Here is a 22,929-nt window from a genome sequence, read left to right as displayed (position 1 = left end):
TACTGGAACTGAAACAACTCCCTCTCTTTGTCCATGGCTGTCCTAGCAATCATTACCTCCGGTCCACTCATCTTCTGCATAATAATCATCAGCATAATACTGAGCTGTCCTACCAGATGTGTTATTCTGCTGGTCAAACTTATTCATAGAATCCTGAGGCGGAAAGGAGCGTGTATTCTGAGGGACGTTTCCACGTCCTCTACCTCTAGGTGTTTGCTGAACACCCCTACCTCTTGTACCAGAAACACCATTCATGCGTTGTAATAAAACGGGACAGTTATTCTTATAATGACCCTCTTCTTTGCAATACGCACACTGATTGGGCCCATATGGTAAACGTTGTTGGGAAAACTCTTTTCTTTGCGAGTTCCCCGAATACTGTTGAGGCTGCTGGTAATTATTCTGATAGTTATTTTGACTACCATTATTCTGACCATTACCGCCACGTGGCGGATATGCTTGCTGTAATAAGACCTTCGTTTTCAACTCCTTCGTTTTCTTTTCTGCTCTATCTTTCTCATCTTTGTCTCTATTTTCGTAATATTGCGCAGTAGCCAATATCTGTGCTGAAGAGGAAACTGCCCATGAACTCTCTGAATCCTTCAACTTCTCACACAACTCTGGAAGCAGATTGTGCACGAATTTATCGACGAATAGTCGCTGACCACCTTCTGTGCTCATATCTTGACCACTGTGGTCAACAAACGTTTCTTCAAACCTGGTGAAGAAATCAGACACTGTTTCATCTTTCTTCTGCTTACACGCAGACAACTTATCCCAATTTACACGCAACGCAGGCATCATCGTCTTCATGTAATCGATGATCTTACTAGGGAGCTCAGTAATCAAATCTTCGGGCTTGGCGCCGCCTACTTGCCTATTGTCAGCATCTCTAAGGTTAACCCATGTATCACCTAATTCAACCACATGATCTGTATGACGAATCTTACTCCAAATAGGTTGTGGAACAACATTGCCAAACAACATGTCGATGTCTGCCAAATTCATAATACACAAACCCACAGTCTGAGTCAACTCTTTATAGTACCCTGCTGGGTTTTTGCGTGGATCAGGCAAAGACTGCTTAATTGCTAACACTTCTGCACGTTTCCAGGGGACATGCACCCAAACACGTTGGAAATGAGCCGGTACAGCTGGTGGATTATTGGCCGGACCAGCGGCCACTGCTTCCTTCCATACAGGAGGAACCTCTCTCATTGGGTACTGTCCTTTTCTCTTAACGAATGAATCTTGTTCAAACAACGACTGAGATACACCCTCATTCCTAAATGACAGTAATGTTGCAACTGCTTTGTCTACATCGGAACCCACAATCGTACCTTTTGCAAACTCAAACCGAACGTGACACAACTCAGACGGAATGGGCTTCAAATCATTTTCCTCCAAATCCTCATAAAGAAAAGTACACATTGTATCAAAGACATACCTCTGCTTTGGTGCTTCCCATTGGCGGAAAACATCCATAACAGACTCTAAGTCATATCTTGCGGGGTCGTTAATCCATTTACCCGCAAGACGATCTAATATTTCTTTTTCTCTAGAATCAGGCAGTTGACTACGTGACTGCGTGCGTTCCAAATCAGGGGTCGTACTATGTGACCCAAAGAAAGGAGAGAAAAGACTGGCAACAGTGTTAGTCATTCTCTGTCGAACCGAAGGAGAGGTCGACAGGACAGGAGATAAAGCAGATTGAGAAGAAGCTAAGGCAGAAGCGGTAGCAGAGGAGGTGGCAAGAACAGGTGAATAAGTTGCAGGAGGTAGAGATGGAGCAGGTAGCAAAGTTGGTGGCCCTTGAGGAGGCTGCACCGGAGGAACAGGAGCCAGCTGAAGAGTAGCTGGTGGGTGCTGTGGAGGAACAGGAGGCACAACAACCATAGGTTGTATAACTAGAGGTTGTGGAGGTGCGGTAGCATTTTGCGCATATGGGGGTGGTGAACTTAACAAATGCGACATTAGGGGATCTTTTTCAAGCTCTTTTGCTGCTTCTTGCTGAAGAGGCGGCAAAACTGGATAACATTTATCTATTACCATTTTACGTTGCCTGTGCAACTGCTCGCTCGCTCGTGGCTCTCAGCGCGGGGTACCAGGGAACTGTCTTGCAGCTCCTCTGGAACCACTCCTGGTGTAGCTCCTCACTCCCTCACATGCAGGGGCCAATAAACATGCAGCGTTGTGGACACATACTCTGATTTTGGCCAGAGGAAGGGGTTTGGAGCGAGGAGCCTCCCAAAGACACGTCCGTCTAGTCCGCTATCTTGGCCATACCCCCGAACTTTTTATTTTAAAGTTTTGTGAAGATTTGTTAAACGGCACTAAAGTTAATAGCAAAACCAGTTGCCTGCTGTCAATCAAATCGCTTGGCAATGCCCAGATAACTATACATGTTAAACCTAAATTTTTATATATATTTTTTAAAATATATTCAGGAATTATAATATTATTAATTTACATAAAAAGAAAACATAGAAATTCCCTGAGAAAAACAGAAACGTTATAGTTATGTGAAAATGTCAGTTAAAACCAACCTTCTTAAACAAAAAAAACCACTGAAATTCACCATTTATATTTATCTCAACTAACTATAACTTGTGCCATAAAGTAACTATAACTCGGGGGGAGCCGGCGCCTAAGGATATTGGTGAGCGCACCGATGCCCACCTGCGACACCAATACTTCCTTCAACATTAGGGACTGCAGGGGGAGCTCCAGGGCTCTTGTAGCCCCTTCTGGCTCCTAGATCTGCATCATAATGAGTGCTGATGGGTGTCTATTTCATGCTTTCCTCCCGTCCGGGCGGTAGCAGCATTTTTCACTGCTCAAGCCAAGGTGGGAGCAAAGTTGTGTTCACCTGCCAGGTCAGTATGGGCAGGGAACAGAATTATTTCCTGCCCACACACACTCACTGACAGGCAACAGAGCTGTGTATTAGGGGATGGGTTCCCTGGACACTGAGATTAATCTCCGTTGATGTGGTCTCCAGACCCAATCCTTGGGAAGCAGAGCCAATTACATGTGCCCCCTCCCCAAACAAAAACACTAGCTCTAGGGGATAGGATGCCCGGGGTCTTGTCGTAGCGTGGGACGGTGGTCACGTGCCCCACCGAGTTTTAAAAATATCCCCGTGGGATAGGGTCACAGTGCCACATCGTAGCTTACACCCAACCTTGAGACGGGGTTTGAGATCCTGACGTTGCTCTGTGTGTAATGCTAAGCTTTGTATGCTATTCTCTCCATGCTTTGTTCTCTTTAGAATATAGAACTTACTCCCTGTGATGTGCTGTTGCTAGGAATGTCCCACCGGGATTCCTGGCAGTTGAGCCTGTACTTTCTGTGGATGAGGTTTAATAAATCATACCTCGTTAAACTTCAACATTTGTCTTAACTTATTTGTGTGGTAAACACCACACTGTGGTCCGCTCCTGGTTTTCCTGTTTTTCCGGCTCACCAGTTCGTCAGTTTGTTCTCCACCGCTGCCATGGTAGCAGCAACAACAACAGCAGCGAGGCAAGGAGCAGGCGGAGAGGAGCAGCGAGGAGCAGGCAGCAAGCAGCGGGTGAGGAAATTGCTCGAGGGTAATGCCGCATCAAGAGAGTTGCGGCCGCAGGCCGGCATCGGTTGGAGTCGGGAGCTGCGGAAGGCTGCTGAGGCTCGCTACGGTTCCTGCGGTTCTATCTGTGGATTTCCTGTAGGTGTGATGGTGCTGTGCGGGTATCAACCCTGCATCGATTTTACGCTTTCTTTACACGAGTGACAGTCACAGTTGCCTCAACAGCCTTAACTACTCTAGTCGCTGCAGCTGCAACTGCCACAATTGTAATTACTGGCTCGATCCTCTAGATCGCAAGATGAGCACAGGTGGGGCGGACTGCCATATTGGGGGAGTCTTTGTCTGAGCCTTATACTTCCTGCAACTGCTGAAACTCAGCAGCTCCGCCACCAGCCGAGGTGGAGGCAGGTGTGTATGATTGAATGAGTCCCAATTGGAGGGACAGCTTTGCCCGGCGGAGGTGGCCTAGCTTGGTGTGGTGCGCCTCTGTGCTTGCGGATTGCCAGAGAGCCTGGTGGATTATGCCCGCACTCCTGTATTCCCACGGCCTCTCCACGGCCTCCCATGACCCCACAACCTAAACATTTCCAGCTGCTCACTACATACAAGTTATTGCGAGTCTGAAAATAGCCACCAGATGGCATAATATCATCAAGGCACACTTCGAGGCGTAACTGAGGCTACACAGACAAATTTAAATTTGCAAGTTGGAGTGGGACTGAGAGAACCACGCTGGTTGAACGAGCCGCAGCTGCAGCTGTAGGAGGCGGAGGGATTTCGCTTCGGCGCCTGGAGCCGTGGCTGGGTTGGGAGCCGTCAACGCCACCGCGGGAGACCGGGCGACCGGGTTGCAGTGTGGTGCTTGGGTACGGTGTTTGTGGATCGGCCAGTCCAGGCCAGACCGGCTGCCAGCAACTGGTGCAGGAGCCGGAGTAAGAGCGGGTCTGCAATTGAAGACTCGCTCACCCGCCCACCTGCTCTTTCACGCCGTTCACTGTCTGTCACCGGCCCGGCTCACCTTGGGCAACAAAACCAGTTAAGCACAGGATGCGGTCAGGGAAGCTGAGGGGTGTAGCCCCACAAAACAAAAAGAAACGGAGAGGAAATCTTGAGACACCTAATGCGGCTATCGACCAGATACTTGACCTGTCGCCAAGCGCATCTGGAGGCAAAATACCAGAAAAAATGGTTAGGGGTTCTGCCCACCTCACCCTCCCGTACCTGAGCAGGAGACATCCACGGATGAAAGAAGTAGAAAAAAATGGTACTGAAGGGATCAATCCACTTTTATTTCTCAAACAAGAAACAATTAATTTTCTTGTGAATAGTAAATTAAATCAAAGAAACGTATCCATAAATTCATATATACATATATGGGCGGGCAGCCAGAGAGGCACAACAGAACACATTATATATACATCACATCACATGTACATTCTATACAAATTTACAACATATATAGTATCAAAAACACTTTTATGTACCCTAAGGAAAAGAATTATATATATATGAAAAAATTATATATATATACATACACCAATTTACAAATGTATCTCCTCTTACGATCTAACGGAGTATACAAACAAGGTAGTCCCAACAGACAGGCACCAGGGGGTTAACACATATACCCAACCTATATTTGTGTAGGTGCATCAATGAATAAATCAAAATTTTTATTATATTGAACTAAGGGACTCCGTTCAAAGCCAGGACATGGGTACTCTCATATGCACGGCCCTGTCCAAATCTGGGGCAAAAATACTCGGTAACACTTGCGCGAGGAACCGGTGTCCATAAGCATGGAGGAAGACGTTGCTTATGGACACCGGTTCCTCGCGCAAGTGTTACTTTTGGAGACTGCAGGAAGAGCGTGTGACTTGAGCCATTCCTGTGAACCTTACGAGTTGGAATCTATAGATTGTGTTGGGCGGACACACTGTAGAGATTAAGATTTCTCGAGACTTGAGCCGAGCCGGTGGCACCCACCCCACCCCTCTGGGTTGGGTTGGCTGTGGGTTGACCGAGTATTTTTGCCCCAGATTTGGACAGGGCCGTGCATATGAGAGTACCCATGTCCTGATGAAGCCTATATCATCTGGCTGAAACGCGACCGCGACTGCGTCGACACCTTTGGCTTTGAACGGAGTCCCTTAGTTCAATATAATAAAAATTTTGATTTATTCATTGATGCACCTACACAAATATAGGTTGGGTATATGTGTTAACCCCCTGGTGCCTGTCTGTTGGGACTACCTTGTTTGTATACTCCGTTAGATCGTAAGAGGAGATACATTTGTAAATTGGTGTATGTATATATATAATTTTTTCATATATATATAATTCTTTTCCTTAGGGTACATAAAAGTGTTTTTGATACTATATATGTTGTAAATTTGTATAGAATGTACATGTGATGTGATGTATATATAATGTGTTCTGTTGTGCCTCTCTGGCTGCCCGCCCATATATGTATATATGAATTTATGGATACGTTTCTTTGATTTAATTTACTATTCACAAGAAAATTAATTACTTCTGGAGGCAAAATAGTCAGTGCGTCCCACCAACATTTACATGAGGCTGGCTCTGTTGGCAACAAACCATCTGGTTCCCAACCAAAAATAACGACAACATTTTCCTTTCTGAAAGACGCAGGTTCAGCTGCTTCTCAAGCAATATGAAAATTACGGGGTTACCTGTTCCTTTGAGTTCTATAGTGACCATCCGCAAGGACAGTTTAGGCGAGAACATAGAGATAAGCAAGCCACAAATACATCAAGTGACAGCCACTGGAAAGTTTGATGAGGCTGAACCATCACAGGGGCAAGGAGACCCAAATATAACCACGCTGAGCAGTTTAGGGGTCCCAACTTGAGGTACTGGGTTTTTCAGAACCAGTACTGATCCAATAACCCAGCGGTGTCAGGGATAACACCCGTAGACCTCGAGTACTTTCCTGATTCAGACCACAGAAACACGAGTCTTCTAGGTGAAATCAAGGATCAAATTTATTGGCTGCAACCAGGTAACAAGCGTCCTAGAAGTACAACAGCATGTATGTTCTCAGGAGACTGCTCAAATGTATAAAGCCTGGTCTCTTCTTTTATACATCTTTTTAGGCTTCAGGCAACATTCTTAAGTTTACGGTGCAAACATTCTAGAATTTACAGTGGGCTATTCACATATTTTCATTACAAAGAAAAAGCAGAGTCATGGTGACATGTATACATTTAGTGTGTCCAGTTCATGATCAATTACCCGGCCAGGCCCAACATTTCCATCAGATATCGGTGTACCCTCAATAAAACCGGGCTCCTCCTCATCATAAAGAAAAAGAGAAGAAAAGAGCAGAGCCTGGTGTGAGCAAGATTTGGGCAGGGTGTCTGTGCGATGTACGCGATTTATGGCCTGTTGTGTGTTGATGCTATCTCGTTCGGCCACTGGGAGAGGAACTGACCAAACAGGTTTGGCTTGGGGCGATGGCTTCAGCTTGACCAGGTCGCAGGGAAGTCGATTAAGGTGTACGTGTCCTTGATATCAAATTCAGCTGCAGTTGCAAGCCTATGTGAAGGGCAAAATGTAAGATGGATGCCAAAACTCAAAATGGCGGTCAAGGGTTCAGAAACGAAAATGGTGATTTTGTGGTGAAATCGTTACCTGATTGTGACGCAAATGCTTGTGCACAATGTACTAGTCATTATCGGTATTTTGGCATAAAAATCGTCAAAATACGACAAAGTTTAATTCACGGGTTCCAGAAATTTTCAGGAACTACAAACCCTACTTTTGCCCTAACATAGGCAATTAAACCTAATCTCATGCTAGTCTGAGTCCAGGTCGATATTCCTAAAGTCATTGAGATGTTGCTGCAGCATCATTCTGGTGCTTAGTTCGTTTTGTGACACAGGCTCCCTTACACATGATGTAGCACAGAGGCCACACATTGCAGGAGCGCACTGCACACATAGACAGAACAGGAAGAGAATGGCTAGAACAATCCCAACGACCATCAGAATTTTCCATCCCCAGCCAGATATCAGACGGGCCCAAGCGGATGTCGACCTCCCGCGACAAGGATGTGACTGCTCACCAATAATTGAGAAACTATGTACGCTGCCAGAGATGATAACAAAATTGATGGAGTACATAAAAGAAACTACCAGGCAAAGCCTCTACCTTCAAGCAAAAGAGAAGACGCCATATGCCATGCAAACAAGGCTAAGGTGGTGACAAATTTAGGGCAAGAGGGGCCACAGTCAGGGCCAGGTCACCATCTCTGGAAAGTCTGGCCACCAGCAGTACAACGATTGATCAACAAAAATGTTCAACCGCTGGCAAAGCAGACCCCACCTCACCATCCAATTCAGATCAAGACATAGAAGACCTTAACAGAAAGGGGAAAAGACAAAAGAAGCAAAAAGGCCTAAATAAGAATCGCCAGTCCAGGCAAGACCTGAGTCTCTACCCACTGTTCAACACTTACAAATGAACAGATTCAATCGGGCAAAATGACCCAATAAGAACAGACGAGGAAATCAAGGGAATAGAGACCCCAACAATCTCATCCAACAGTGCCAAGCAGCTTCAGACAGGCTCCTCATTCCCTGAGAAGAAAAAGGAAGCTGCAGGAGTAGACCAGGTGCATTCAAGAAAAGGGGGGAAAACTGAGCCAAGTACTAACATCCAAATGGAATTCCCGGACCCCACGTCATCGACAAGAGAAGAGGGTCATAGGCGTACCAGACTTATAGAGCTGCCTGGTAGCATTAAAGCACGCAATCAGGCCCAAGTCAGCAGCCAGCATAATGTTTACCAGGGCAACCTTTCAACATCGGCGCAGGACAATGGAGGTAAAGCGCAAAATGGGTGCAGGGCAATCCAAAAGAGTTATAGAGAACTGAACATGTTGGCTCCCACACCTGAGCACAAAGTAACGAAGGGGGGAATACTTGTACCTTTGACAGGACCTGCCCTAACCCACGGTTTGTTAAGACCCGAGTTACTATCCGGGGATGATAAGGCCCCTTCTCACAGAGCTACAACCTTCACACTTCTATATCCAGAGTATAAGTCTAAAGACAACTGCAATATACTAAACCGCGGGAACAACATGAAACTGATCGAAGCCATTGGGTTGTCTAACGTTGTAACCTCACAAGACATCATCTCAATAGAATTTATAGCACCAGGCCAGGGGCAAACAAATGAAGCTACGAAGGTCACCTGGTGCTCACGTGAGGTAATGAATAGGATCTTAAGTCACTCGGAAACCTTCAATCAGTGGGGTATCACTATACTCCCCGGCAGGGAACCAGGTTACCGGCATGTTCTGCAGACAATCCGAGCCATCGAGCACCCATGAGCTGGACAGAGAAAGGTCTATTCGGTTCTGAGGAGTGTCCGGGATAAAACTCCCACCCCGACTCGGAATAACCAAAAGTAAGAGATTGCCAGCATACATCAAACAGGGGAACGAAATAGGCCTGCACACGGTCATGGTTTTCGGGCTCATTAAACTCAACCCGCCTGTTACGCTGACAAAACAGCAGTCAAAAGGAACAAGAAGCCTGCCCACTAAGGGGTTCTTGTAACATCGAAAGGGCTATCAAACAAATTGAGAGATGAAACCACGATCTCTTACTTACGGTCATTTGAGATCTTACTACTATAAGAGACATGGCTCGTAGAGCAGCAGCATCTGGAAGGGTTCGAAACTCACCACACTCCAGCTATCAAAAAGAAATTACCAGGACGGGGTAGCAGAGGTGTAGCTATTTATTTATCAACAAATAATGTAATTACCTCATGGGACCTCCCAAGCCCTTCCCACTCTCCCCAGTCTGTGGGAATCTCTTTCAACACTTATAAAGGCCAGCCCAGGACCATAATCTTATTGAATGTGTACATTCGTCCAAACTCCATGTCCAGGCAAACACTCTGAGAAGAGTTGATAGCGACAATGCTAAGCATAAGGTCAGGATTCTCGAACGCCGATATCCTATTATCTGGAGACTTTAATATGTGGCTAATGTCGGACCTACAAAAAAATGAGGTAACCACATCACAGAAAAGTTTCTGGGCCATACCACCGCAGGATCGCCCCGGATGGCGCAAGGATGACCAGAAAGGCCGCACCCTACAAGGAAAACTAGAACACCTTGGCCTTAGAGCCCTCAACAGGCGTTTCAATCCGGACAAGCCTCCTGGCCTCTAATTTTTATCAAATACTGGCGCATCTTTTATCGACTACACTGTTGTCAACCTTTCTCTCTTGAATCAAGAAATCGCTTTCGGGTTTGGCGACAGACCTGAAAGCGATCACAGCCCTCAAGAAATTTCGCTCAGCACCAGACTGGTGAAACATGATGAGGCGGGGGCATTAGCTTTTGAATGCTTCACGATCAATTTAAAACGCATCAAGTGCTCGGTCAATAACCTACAGCAAGTGTCAAAATGAGGCAAAGTATATGATAGAGAACTGTGGTGAGTCAATTGAAGACTCGAAGAATCTGTAAAATGCTCGGGCCCGATATCCATGGGTCGGTCATTAAGAATAAAACGTCATCAGCATAGAGTGCTATACGATCTGGTTGCGAGTTGGGCCATTCAAAACCCCGGAGCACCAGATCTCGGCGAACCCATGTCGCCTGGGGCTCTACTGTCATGGCAAAAAGGAGCGGAGATAGAGGAGCAACCCTGACGTGTGCCGTGGCCAATGATAAAGGGGGGAGAGCTCTGATCCACAACATGGACCGAGGCCATAGCGCTAGTATACAGCAGGCGTACGTATGCCTGAAAACGCGGGCCAAAGTGTCCCACCTCCAGAGCTGGAATAGATACTCCCAACTCAAAGAATCAAGGAGTATGGCGGCAGGACGTCCCAGTTCAGGAGCCAATGCCATAGCGTTGTTGACCCGGCGAATATTTTTTCGGGTGGCTCGATGTGGCATGAAGTCAGATTGGTCCAAATGGACCAGCTTTTAAATGCAGGTCAGCCGGTGCTCTGCTAAGACCTTTCCCATGAGTTTGGGTTCAAAATAAATTAGGGAAATAGGGCGGTATGAGGATGGCTCTTCTGGAGTATGGCCTGGTTTTAAAAAGAGGAATATCTCTGCCTGACACCAGTCTTGGGGCACAAATTGCCTGTCCAGGGCCTCATGTATTGTGTCCAACATATGTGAACCCAACCTAGACATATGAGAGCAAACAAACTCCATAGGGAACTTGTTGGGACGTGGGGCCCCACCGGGTCGCATCGTCGCCAGCGCCACCGCTAAGTCATCCACCGTACTGGGGTAATCCATTGATCCTGCATTTGATTGGTCAATCTCTGAGGGGGAATCTTGCGAAGAAATTCTGCTATGAGGTCCTCCGAAAGCTGTTGCCTCTGTGTGTACAGTGTTGTGAAGCAATGTTACCATGGCTACGGGGGATGAATATAAAACCCTGTCACTACCTCTAATGGTTGGGACCATGGCTGGAGAGTTGCCTGCCTGGCAGAGTCGATGTATCATTTTGCTCGATTTGTCCCCCCACTGGTATATTCGGTGTTGGGATGCCAATCGTATATCTTTGGCCTCGTCTGTAAGGTGTTGGTGTAACCGTTGTTGCGTGAGAGAGAGATTACGATAGAGGGTGAGACTCGGATCCGAGGTGTATTGCGCCTCGAGCAATGTACATTGCTCTTCCAGTGCCGTCCTCTGGGCAGAGCTTCTAACCTTTTCATTTGTCTTGTAGCTAATGTCCCCCCGCGGAGTGTACCCTTACATGCCTCCCATAAAGCCTCCTTAGTTGGAGCAGAGTCTGTGTTCAAGGTAGATATTCTTGGAGTGCATCATTCAGGTACTCTAGATAGTCGGATCTCTTATGTGCCAAGGGGACATTCACCACCGAAAAGGGGTTTTCTGTATGTGAAAGTGTAATGTTGCTCTGCCCAGGGAATGATCTTACAACCCTATGGGGAAGTGGGAGACCTCAGAGAACCTGTGGATATAGGCTTGTGATGCAAATAAATAGTCTAGGCGGGACATGGAGCCATGGTGTAGCTTGTCTCGGTGGGATGGTATTTTTGCCCTAAATCTGCCCATCCCAACATCCCAGTGAGCAAGGACAGTTTAGAAGTCGGGGCTACATAATGTTAATGTTAGTTATGCTTATAGAGTGCAAACTGATACCCAAAGGTGTCCTGGTGCTATGGGAAGACCTACTGTGGACTGGAAAGATGGGAGCCCGAATACCTGATCAGTTAGAGAATAGCCATGTTTTTAAGGCCTTACTAAAAGACAGCAGATTAGGTACATGTCTAAGGGCTAGTGGTAGAGCATTCCATAATTTTGCCGCATTGACCGTAAAACTCCTACCGCCCCAGGTGGCTTTTTTTATCCGTGGGACATTAATAAGTTTGGCGTCAGCTGATCGCAGTACTCTCTTGGGGAGGTACCAATGAAAGCGTTTTTGTAAAAACTGTGGTCCGGTTCCATGAAGTGCTCTGAAAACCAGACACAGAGATTTAAATTGAGTACGTTTACTGAATGTAAGCCAATGCAGTTGTTTAATTTTATCAGAAATAGACTTGTACTGAACCTCCTACCCTCCTGAGGCGAAAAGCCGGGAGAAAGCTCTGCCTACTTTTTAACTTTGTGTCACCTATATTCTGTCTTTACCTTTTAAAATTGCACTGCGTCGAATCCCTGGCACCCCCAGGACGTGCCCAGAAAAACCTGACATACAGCGGACTTAGCGCTGTCTCAGGAAGGACACTCTCACAGTGACTGCCGCCATTGACAGCGTGCAGCGAGGCCACGCCCACTTGAGGCCACGCCCCCGCCCTCATGTATAAAGCGCTGATCACTAGCGCTATACACAGAACCTCCTACCCTCCTGAGGCGAAAAGCCGGGAGAAAGCTCTGCCTACTTTTTAACTTTGTGTCACCTATATTCTGTGTTTACCTTTTAAAATTGCACTGCGTCGAATCCCTGGCACCCCCAGGACGTGCCCAGAAAAACCTGACATACAGCGGACTTAGCGCTATCTCAGGAAGGCCACTCTCACAGTGACTGCCGCCATTGACAGCGTGCAGCGAGGCCACGCCCACTTGAGGCCACGCCCCCCGCCCTCGTGTATAAAGCGCTGATCACTAGCGCTATACACAGAACCTTCTACCCTCCTGAGGCGAAAAGCCGGGAGAAAGCTCTGCCTACTTTGTAACTTTGTGTCACCTATAATATGCTGTACTCGCCCACTTGAGGCCACGCCCCCGTCCCTCTCTCTCCTATAAAAACATGTGTTTCCACCGTACGTGCAGTGGACGGGCGCAGCGGGCGCGCCGGCAGCGCACCGAAGGCGCGCCTAAGGCAAGCCCGTCTGGGCCCGTCCGGGCCCGGACGGACCCAGGACCAGGGACTCTGTCGGATTCACCCCCCGATCGTCTGGTGTACACAGGAGACATGCTCCTGGCTCTACAACCGGAAAAAAAACAGGGGTGTCGCTACATTCACGACGAAGGTAAACCCTTTTCCAACTGCACGAGCTGCAACCCAGTCACTCAGACCTCAGCCAAACCTGGACTTCAGATAGGGCTGCTTAACTGCCGCTCCCTCCCTAAGCACGCACATGAAACCAACCTGATGATACAAGATCAAGGCCTGGACGCACTGTTTCTCACCAAAACTTGGCTTTCTGACAGTTCTGACTCGGATATCATCATCGCCCTTCCCCCAGGCTATCTCATTCAAGCCCTGCACAGACCCAGAGGGAGAGGAGGGGGGTTGGCCATAATCTACAGAGAACACCTTATCTGTAGAACCAACAACGCCAACATTGATGACTGCGAAAGCTGCCATTTCTCCATCCAAACCTCCCCGGCACACTCCCTCTCGGGACTACTGATTTACCGCCCTCGGGGTACTCCTGGGAAATTCCTTAATGCTGTCACTGAAACGGTATCACAACTAGCCTCCTCCGCTTCTAATTTTCTCATCGTAGGTGATCTTAATCTTCACTTCACAGACCCCACTGACCGGACTGCTTCCGACCTTCTTCTGGACCTGATGTCATTTAACATCCGGTTGGTTAACAACGAACCCACCCACGATAAGGGACACCTCCTAGACCCCGTCCTCACCAATATCGCCAATATTACCACCAGCCCTCCCCTGCCTCTGCCATGGACCGATCACTTTCTAATCCCTATCTTCTGGGACTCACCTACTGTCCCCCCCCCAATCCGTGAAAATCCAGGTCACCGATAGACGGTGGCACAAGCTTGTACCAACCGAATGGGCCACCATTCTCTCAAACTCCATCCCTACGCTTTCCACCGATCCTGTTACGGCCGATAAACAGTTGAACTCCTGGATCACATCTTCGTTAGACATACTCCTCCCCAAAACCGCCACTCTCAAACATACCAAACGAGTGCCTCCTGCTCCTTGGTATACTCCAGAGCTTAAGTCTCTGCGACAGGAATGTAAGAGAACAGAACGTTCCTGGAGGAAGGATAAGTCCAAGGCAAAGAAGGACGCCTATCTCACATCCCTACTAGCTTACAAAAATTCCATTAGCAAGACAAAAAGTTTATTCTTTCAGGAAAGAATAGAAAATTCAGCTTGCTCCAGCAAAGAATCTTTTATCATCTTGAAAGAACTCCTTAAGGTTCCAGCCCCCGGACTGAGAAACCCCCCAGACCCCAAGGTAGATCAGGAAAAATGCCACCAGCTAGCCAGCTTCTTCCAAGAAAAGATTCAAAAAATCCTCGACTCGATCCCTCCTACAAATCCGAGCGAGGAAAACGATTCCCCCGACACTCCTACCTCCCCCCGCCTATCCTCGTGGGGACAAGTAACCACCGAAGAAGTCAAAAATACGCTAAATACCATCAGAAGCGGATCTCCTAGGGACCCCGCCCCGCTACGGACCCTCAAGGAAGTAGCTCCCATCATCGTCCCTCCCCTCACCCATCTGATTAACGCCTCATTCCAACAGGGAGTCGTCCTCCCTAGCTGGAAGGCGGCAGTTGTCAAAAGCGCTATTAAAGAAACCCTCCTTGGACCCCGTGGACTTGGCCAATTATAGGCCAATCTCCCTTCTCCCCGGGACCAGCAAATTGCGGAAAAATTGGCAAATAAGAAACTATCACAGTTTCTGGAATCCAACAACCGGCTAAAAAGCTCACAGACAGGTTTCCGCCCAGGGCAGGGCAATGACATCGCCCCCCTGGCGGCGGTGGAGGAGGCCAGAGCGCTCTTAGACGAAGGAGGATCAGTGGCAGTGATCCTCCTCGACCTCAGCGCGGCCTTCGACACCGTCAACCACCAACTCCTTATCAAACGGCTTAAGAGGGTCGGTGTGGAAGGTACCGCACTATCCTGGCTTTCGTCCTTTCTGGCCCAACGTTCCTTCCAGATCTGGGAGAATAACACCCGCTCCTCCGAAACACCCCTCCAATGTGGCTTGCCTCAGGGCTCCTCCCTGAGCCCCACATTATTTAATATCTACATGTCCCCATTGGAGGAGGTTGTCATCCCGTTCGGAGTGAGCATCGTCAGCTATGCTGATGACACACAATTAGTTGTGTCCTTATCCCACCCGAGCCAACAACCTGCGGACCTATTCAACTGTCTGACGCAGATACAAGGTTGGATGAACAGTTCAGCCTTAAAACTGAATGGGTCAAAGACTGACATTCTCCTCCTTGGTCAGAAAGGACTCACCCTCCCCCAGAACATCTGGCCACCCTGTCTGGGGCCCCCCCAGACCCAAAACAGGAAGTAAAAAGCCTGGGTGTGTGGCTCGAAACCGATCTTTCGTTCAACGCGCAAGCAAAAAAAGTAGCCGGGACTTGCTTCGGGCTCCTGAAATCAATGAGAAAGATCCTGCCCTTACTTCCTTCCACCTCACAAAAGCTACTAATCCGAGGCCTGATACTCTCCAGGCTTGATTATAGCAACTCTATTTACTTGGGCGCCCCTGAGGCAACTCTGAACAAGCTACAGAGAATCCAAAACGTCGCTGCCCGGATCCTTACCAACACTCCTGCCAGAGCTTCGGCCAAACCAGCATTGAAGCTCCTCCACTGGCTCCCAGTGAGGGAGCGAGTGAAATTCAAAGCCCTCTGCCTGGCCCACAAACTGCTGCAAAATCAAGGCCCCCCTATTCTAAGAAAATTTATTAGACCTTATTAAGCCTCAAGATCCCTCCGATCGGACAAGGAGTCTCTTATCATCATCCCCAGATTCAAGAAGGCACGCTCGGGTGGAAGACGCTTCTCGGTCCACATCGCACGCCTCTGGAACGCACTCCCCCGCGACCTGAGAACAGAACCAAACTACTTACGTTTCAGGAAGCGGCTGAAAACTCATCTTTTCCCCTAAAAAACTTCGTCCTCCCTGAACTCTGTCCTCCCCTCCCCCCGCCCCCCTTCTCTTTGCCCTCGGACCCGCAGACGTAGGAATCTTAGCGCTGGGATACCTCCGGGTGACTACGCGCTTTATAAAATTTTCTAATAATAATAATAATAATAACTTTGGTGTAGCTTTTAGTAGTCTGACTGCTGCTTTCTGCAGCATCTGTAGTTTGTTCATCGATCCTTTATGGATCGTGAGATATAGACTATTACAATAGTCTTATCTAGACATTATAAGGGCCGAAACTACTGTTTGCTGTGCATCCTTCGGCAAAAGAGGCATTATTTTTTTACAGGATTTAAGAATGAATGAAGTAGAAGAGGCAAAGTATTTTACCTGGTCCTTGAAACTCAGTTTGTTGTCAATCAGGACACAAAGATTTTTGACCTTGATTGGCGCGGGTAATGCTCCCATCTCTTCCGGCTAGCAACTAGGAGTCCAGAATGTAGGATTGTTACCAAAAAGCACTACCCCCGTTTTACCAAAGTTAAGCTTCAAACAATTTTGAGCCATCCAGAATTCCACAGCTTTTATATATTCCTCCAAACTAGATGCAGTATCAAGTATGTCTCCAGGTAATAATCTCACCACAATTTGGGTGTCATCAGCGTAAAGACGTAAGGGTAAATCCAAATGTCTGAATCAGGGGTGTCAGTAAAGAAACATAGACATTAAACAGCGTCGGGCTCAGTGATGAGCCCTGGGGTACCCCCCATGGCAAGGAGAAAGATTTGACTTTGAATTCATATATAACCATTGCCCGTTCCACAGCTTCTATCTAGAGGCACCATAGTATTGTTCCAGTCTCCTCCCAGAAGAGATAGGCCCTCTGGAAGTTCTCCCCACTGGCGAGTGATGTTGTCTACAAATGTTTTTCCCAGAGGTGGGGGTGCATAGATACTGCCCAAATTAAGTGGTCCCTCATAAAGTGTACCCGTCAAGAGGACATATCAGCCTCCAGGATCTATCCAATGTTTAATGTGAAGGTACGGAACACGGCAGTGGATCAGGATGGCTGTTCCAGAGAACCCCTGGTGAAGCCTGCATGATACACCTGTTGATACCCAAACCGGGCCAGGCATGGGGCGTTATTACCCAAAAGGTGAGTCTCCTGCAGAAGAAGGATATTGGCTCCATAGCGTTTGGCCTGCCTGAGAATGGCCCCTGCTTTATTTTGTTAAGCAGCCCTCGGACATTCCATGTAACTATGGTTAATTCTGACATGTGAGAAGTTACTGGCTGAGCGGCCATCTGTTAGGTATTGGGACTAGATAAACTGGCCTGCCTATTGGAGAGTGGGACATGAGTCTGCATGTGCAAAAATAGAACATACTACGAAACTCTAAACCCAGAAAACACCCTTACCGCCCAGCATCCCCCCCGATACCCCTGGAAATTGGAGCATCTGTCGCGGTAGAGAAAGGCCCAGAACCCTAAACGTAAATCCCAGAACCCTCCTTCCAATGAATCCCAGCAGCCCATGGAACCTTAACAGTGGGGTACACAAGTCCAGGACAGTTCGACCATGTGGAATGTGTCCACCTCTACCCCGTGCCGGATAGGCGGGTTAATTTCGAACTGCTCCAAGTCAACTGCAGTATATTAGTCACCCTTTTGGCATAGAGTACTCAAGGCACGCGCTGAGGGCTGGGTGATCGTTGTGCAGAACCAGAACAGCGTTGTGGCTTGGATTTCGTTCTTCATGGACTATTTGATTGTGAGCCTCTGGAGGAGTCAGATTTCAGCGTCAGTGGGAAATGAGGCTTCAAATGCATCCGCTCGTCGGACCAAGCAAAGACAGCTTCAGGTGAGTCAAAGACGTATGTCTTAGAATTAAATATCACCCGGAGTCTTGCTGGATACAGCAGCATATATGAGATATTCAAGTCTTGTAGATGCTTTTTCGCTGCCGTGAAGGATTGCCGCTGCTGCTGTACCATGCAGGTATGGTCCGGAAAGACCATTATGGGCTTGGAGTTGAAGATGAGTTAATCTCTAAGCGAACGTGCAAACTGCAACACCGCATCTCTGTCCTCATCATTGAGCAGTCTGATGATAACCGGCTGTGGAGCTTCCCGAGGAGGTGGCTTCCTGGTGAGCGCCCGATGAGGTATCTCGACTACGAAGCACGTGGAGAGCAGGTCGGCAGGCAGCAGATCCTTGAGCCATGAAGCCAGGAAGTGGTTCATTGAGATGCCCTCGCAGCCTTCAGGTAAACAAACAAAGCGTAGGTTATTGCGCCGTTCGGGACTTCTGCATCCTCCGCCCGAGTGGCTAGTTCTTGAGAGAGGGCCGTCAATTTATTGAAATGCTGCTGGGGGGTCGTGAGATTATCTTCTACTGTGGATACTCTCATCTCAGCTTCAGTTATCCAATCCACAGCTTTCTTCAGGTCCTGGCATAAGGGGACTTTTGAGCCCACTCCGCCAATCTTAGCCTCCAGTGTGTCTCTCACCTCCGTGATGGCCGCTAACAAAGCGGCATTGTCCGGGATTGAGCCAGATGGGGAACCGCCGCTCGCTGATGTGGCATATGGGTCCATGGTACTCTGTTTCTGGCTCGAGGCGTTAGGCTTACCCTTCCCCATTGCAAACTCACTTCACAGCCACCACAGAGGGACACTGGTTGGAATTCGGCTTGTTGAAGAGTCACGGCCGCACCAAACCACCACATGGGGGCACCAGCGAAGGCACGACAGGCCAGTCCTCATGGAAATCCCTGCTGCGAGGTCACAAGCCGCACCAGGCCTAGCCCAGCCACTCCCACAACCCACAGCAGAAAACCACGTAGGCTCCTCTTACGGGACCTACTGTGCCTGACCACCAGCCTGCAACTCCCCCAAGCAGCCCCAGCTTCCCCAATGCAACCCTCCCTTGTCACGCAATGACAGGAAACTCTGTGGGTCCACTGTTGACCTAAGTTCTTACTATGCGTCTTCAGCCCGACCAGCCAGGCGGTGTCAATGACACTCTCTATGTCACGCAGTAATTGCGAGGTGCCCGCAGGGGGTCCAATAGGGTAATGTACACGTCCCCAGTGTCACCGCAGGAATCCGGGTATAGGCGGCATGTACAATATTGCACTCCAGCCATGGGTGAATGTCGTACTATGCGGCATGTGCCCCACCAGCCAGGCGGTGTCAATGACACTCTCTGTGCCACGCCGTAATTGTGAGGTGCCCGCAAGTGGTCAATAGGGTAATGCACATGTCCCTAGTGCCACAACAGGGATCTGTGTATAGGTGGCATGTATAACATTTCATTCAGGCCGGCAGCCCCAACCACAATCAAGCCAGCGCGTGAGGCCCACCGCAACCTGGACCCTGGCAGCAGGGAGAACCTCTCGCAGTAGCGGGTCCCGGTAGGGCGGAAAGGGGACACACCCGCAATGCTCGCCAAGGCCCCCTCTGCCCCCGGCTCTTTACCTCACGACAGGCCCCGGTCCAGGCGTCAGCGGTGTCTCACAAAGGCTCGTAGGAGTCTGCGGCACCAGGTCAAATCCACGCCGCTCCTGAATAGCCCACGGCGGCTGCACACCGCTGGTCATCAGCAATCGGATCTCCGCCTCGCTCCAAATGCACAAAAGCAGTTCCCTGGTCGTCGGATGGGTGCACCGAGTTGGTAATAGGAGGATTATGTTGGATAAAAGAAGCAGACGAGCGGAGCTCGCTCAAGCTGCATGATGGCTTCCTATGCCACTCCCCTCCTTGGATTTTTCTTTTTACTTTTTTGTAGGACTAGGGTACCTCGAGTTCTAAAATGGCCTCTTCCGCATATTTATTGTTGTGGTGGCAGCCAATCAAATCTTATCCCAAGATCTGTTCACTCCATGTCATAAATTATAAAACGTTTTTGAGCCTTAATTTGATTTACATCAAATTACAAAGAGCATGCTTTCTAGACCAAATTCTAGCTTTCTGCCAAATTTGCTGTAATCCCATTAATCAGTTTTTGCTGTATAGCTGTTAAATTTTAATATGGAAAAATGAATGAAGAAAACGTGTTTTGGGACCCCCTTTTTCTAGGCCCCCAGTTAATGGGTCACCCTTAAACTTTCCAAGAAGGAAATGGATGCATCCTTGTTTTTTTCCGGGTTGGAAGGTTAGTGAACATTTGTAAATGGTGCTAAAATTATAATCAAACAAAACAATGCTTTTCCTATGAACACATGGACCTTACAATAACTACCCAGTGGCGTCCACAACTGGGTAATAGATATATAGATAGATGGACTTTTTTTATGTTATAGTTAGGTCTGGTAATTATATCTTACTGTCAGTTTAAAAAGCATATAAATTCAAAGAAAAGGCCAAAGTTTAAAGTGAATTTGTAGTTAGGTTAAAAAAAAAATGTAAACTAAAAAGTATCCATTTAATTTTCAGTTCTGGTTGAATGAGCTCACTATAACTTGTAACCCTGTCATTCACTCTTTAGGATGTCACATATTACATCACTCTTAACATGTTCACTGACATCATTGATGACATCTCAAATTACATATACATATTTTCTTTCCTGGGAAAGTATTACTGTCTCCTATAAGCTAATGTTTGCCCAATGTCTGTTTCACACACAAACCTATTTCTTGCTAACTCCTTTTCTCTTTCTCTCGATTTCTTCTCTTTTGATTTGTTTTCTCTATCTTTCTTTTTTTTCTCTTTGATTCTTGAAATATCAGCAGGAGACTAGAGGGTAAATCTGCAATGATATGTACAATATATGACACATGCAAATAGAGGTTTATTCAACTTGGAAATATATCATAGAACTAATTGTGTACATACAAGCTGCAGAGCATCACACTGTCTGCTCTGCTTATCTCACAAATGTTACTGTTGGATTTAAATGCCTACAACATGTTTCCTAACTCAGTCATGTTCCTTATTTTGTAGGTCTGGATCTTTTGGAAGGCCAATCGCGTCCGATCACTTGGGAATCTTTTCAGATTGTAGATAATGATAACCTTGATGCTGTACGTCTGGTAACAGTTGAAGGGGTGCAGCATGGACAGCTCTCAGTGAGAGGTATTTAATTCCTTTATACTTGCCATAATATCAGCAAGGCAACTTCAGGAGGGAAAACAGCCGCTGTAAAAGCTTGCGATGTAATGGCATGTCGTTGTCATTGAAATCGCATAGTAATACCCACGTTGTAATGGCACGCGTTGTATTAGTATGCGATGTAATGACATACATTCCTTCAGGAGATGTAAATCTCAACTCCCCTTCCACACAACCCTAGAGGGAATTCAGACTAGCCAAACAAAACCCTCTGATTTGAAATGGGAGAAAATGGGGTAAAGGAGAGAGAACATCTATACAGCATGATTACATTAGAAAATAACAATATTGAATAACCAGTGTTTGGCATTCTAGACTTTGTAACTCCCCTGGACTTCTTGCATACAGGTCAAGAATGACATGCATCTATTTTGTTTAGAAACATTGTAGAGCAAGCATTTTGGCCAACATTTTCAGAATGTAAAATATATCAGGGAATTATACATTGAGAACCCTGCTCAGAAGAAAAGGTGAAGGGTTAACAATAAAATTATATGTACCACACATACATACACATACGTGTGTGTATGGGGCAAGGATAAGTGTGCATATATATATATGACACTAAGAGCCAGAATAGTCTTAATGCGGGGGAGGACTGCCATACTTATCTGTAACTATATTCGGTCTAGTCCATTTTAGCATATCAATATTTTAAGCTCATAGTATCTGCCTCAGACCATATATCACATTTTAATATCACTATTTTATTCAATTTTCCCAGGGTAGCACAATTGTCTTGGAGTAGGTAATCGATAAAATACATCTATTGCATTTTATATGTTAGTAGGCAATAATGTGTACATAATAGGATCAGTATATGCATTATGCAACGATTGTTACTGTATCATGCACTTTTCTCATGCAGTACAAAATTCTTCTAAGAAAGGGTTTTAAGCTTTTAGCAAAGTGGTTATTTATATTTATTTATTTTTAACCTACTACTGCCAATGATGAATCAATCAATTATGTGTGAATGTATATATATATATATATATATATATATATATATATATGAACTTTGAAATTTTAGGAGTATGTATTTATATGTATTATTCAATTATTGGGTTTTAAAATTAAATTCATTTGCACAGCATGATTTTGCACATGTCTCAATAGTTTTACCAATTTTATTTCATTGTGTAATACTATATGAGTTTCGTTATTGCCGCACTTATGTGTACATATACAGCATTGCATTTATGCAGTAATTTTTTGCAACATACGTCTTCTATATCTATGACGTTTCTCTGATTGGCTCCAAGTAATTTAAAATGAGCACGCCCGCCTTGCAGCGATTGTCATGTGATCAAGGTGCTGTGTGCACCGAAACGCGTCATGGCGGAGTGGTGATGAGTGATTTACTTAAATAAAACTTACCACATTCACGGAAACCGGGTTTGCCTTGTCTAATTTGCTGCTGCTGCATGCTGCTGCTGACGTTTTATGCCGAATATATATATATATATATATATATATATATATATATATATATATATATATATATATATATATATATATATATATATATATATATATTATATATATATATATATATGCGTGTGTAAATGTAAATGTAAATAAATGTATTAAGCGCGGTTGCTGCCCACGGGCGTGTGTGTGTGTGTCTGTGTATCTGTGTATATACATTACATAGTGAAAATCACCACTGTGCAGGTATGGTTCAGAACATAAGTGGTCACCCTGTAAACCCATAGAATACTAAAGATATAGCTAGACCAAAATGCTTCCAAAGGTATATGTTTCAATTATATTTAATGCAATAAGTACATTTCCTTTACATCATCAGAACACATCCCTGAGATTTTACAGTGAAAATATAGATCTAATAATAAATACATCAACGTACATAACCTAGGAGAACAAGAAGCCCGCA

General features: G+C 46.5%; 1 protein-coding gene across 1 annotated transcript in view; it reads left to right on the top strand.

The window, feature by feature from the left end:
* Nucleotides 1-22,929, top strand: part of LOC147747319 (FRAS1-related extracellular matrix protein 1-like) — a 1,022,199-nt gene that overhangs the window by 96,607 nt on the left and 902,663 nt on the right. Inside the window, exon 7 of the mRNA XM_086953165.1 lies at nt 20,865-20,996. Coding sequence (XP_086809291.1) covers nt 20,865-20,996 — 132 coding nt within the window. The remainder of the gene's footprint in view (nt 1-20,864; nt 20,997-22,929) is intronic.

This window comes from Lissotriton vulgaris, chromosome 1_1 (genome assembly GCF_964263255.1).
Source record: "Lissotriton vulgaris chromosome 1_1, aLisVul1.2, whole genome shotgun sequence".
NCBI classification, from domain to species: Eukaryota; Metazoa; Chordata; class Amphibia; order Caudata; family Salamandridae; genus Lissotriton; species Lissotriton vulgaris.
Note: the sequence above shows the minus strand (reverse complement) of the source record. Positions and strands in the feature narration are given on the sequence as shown.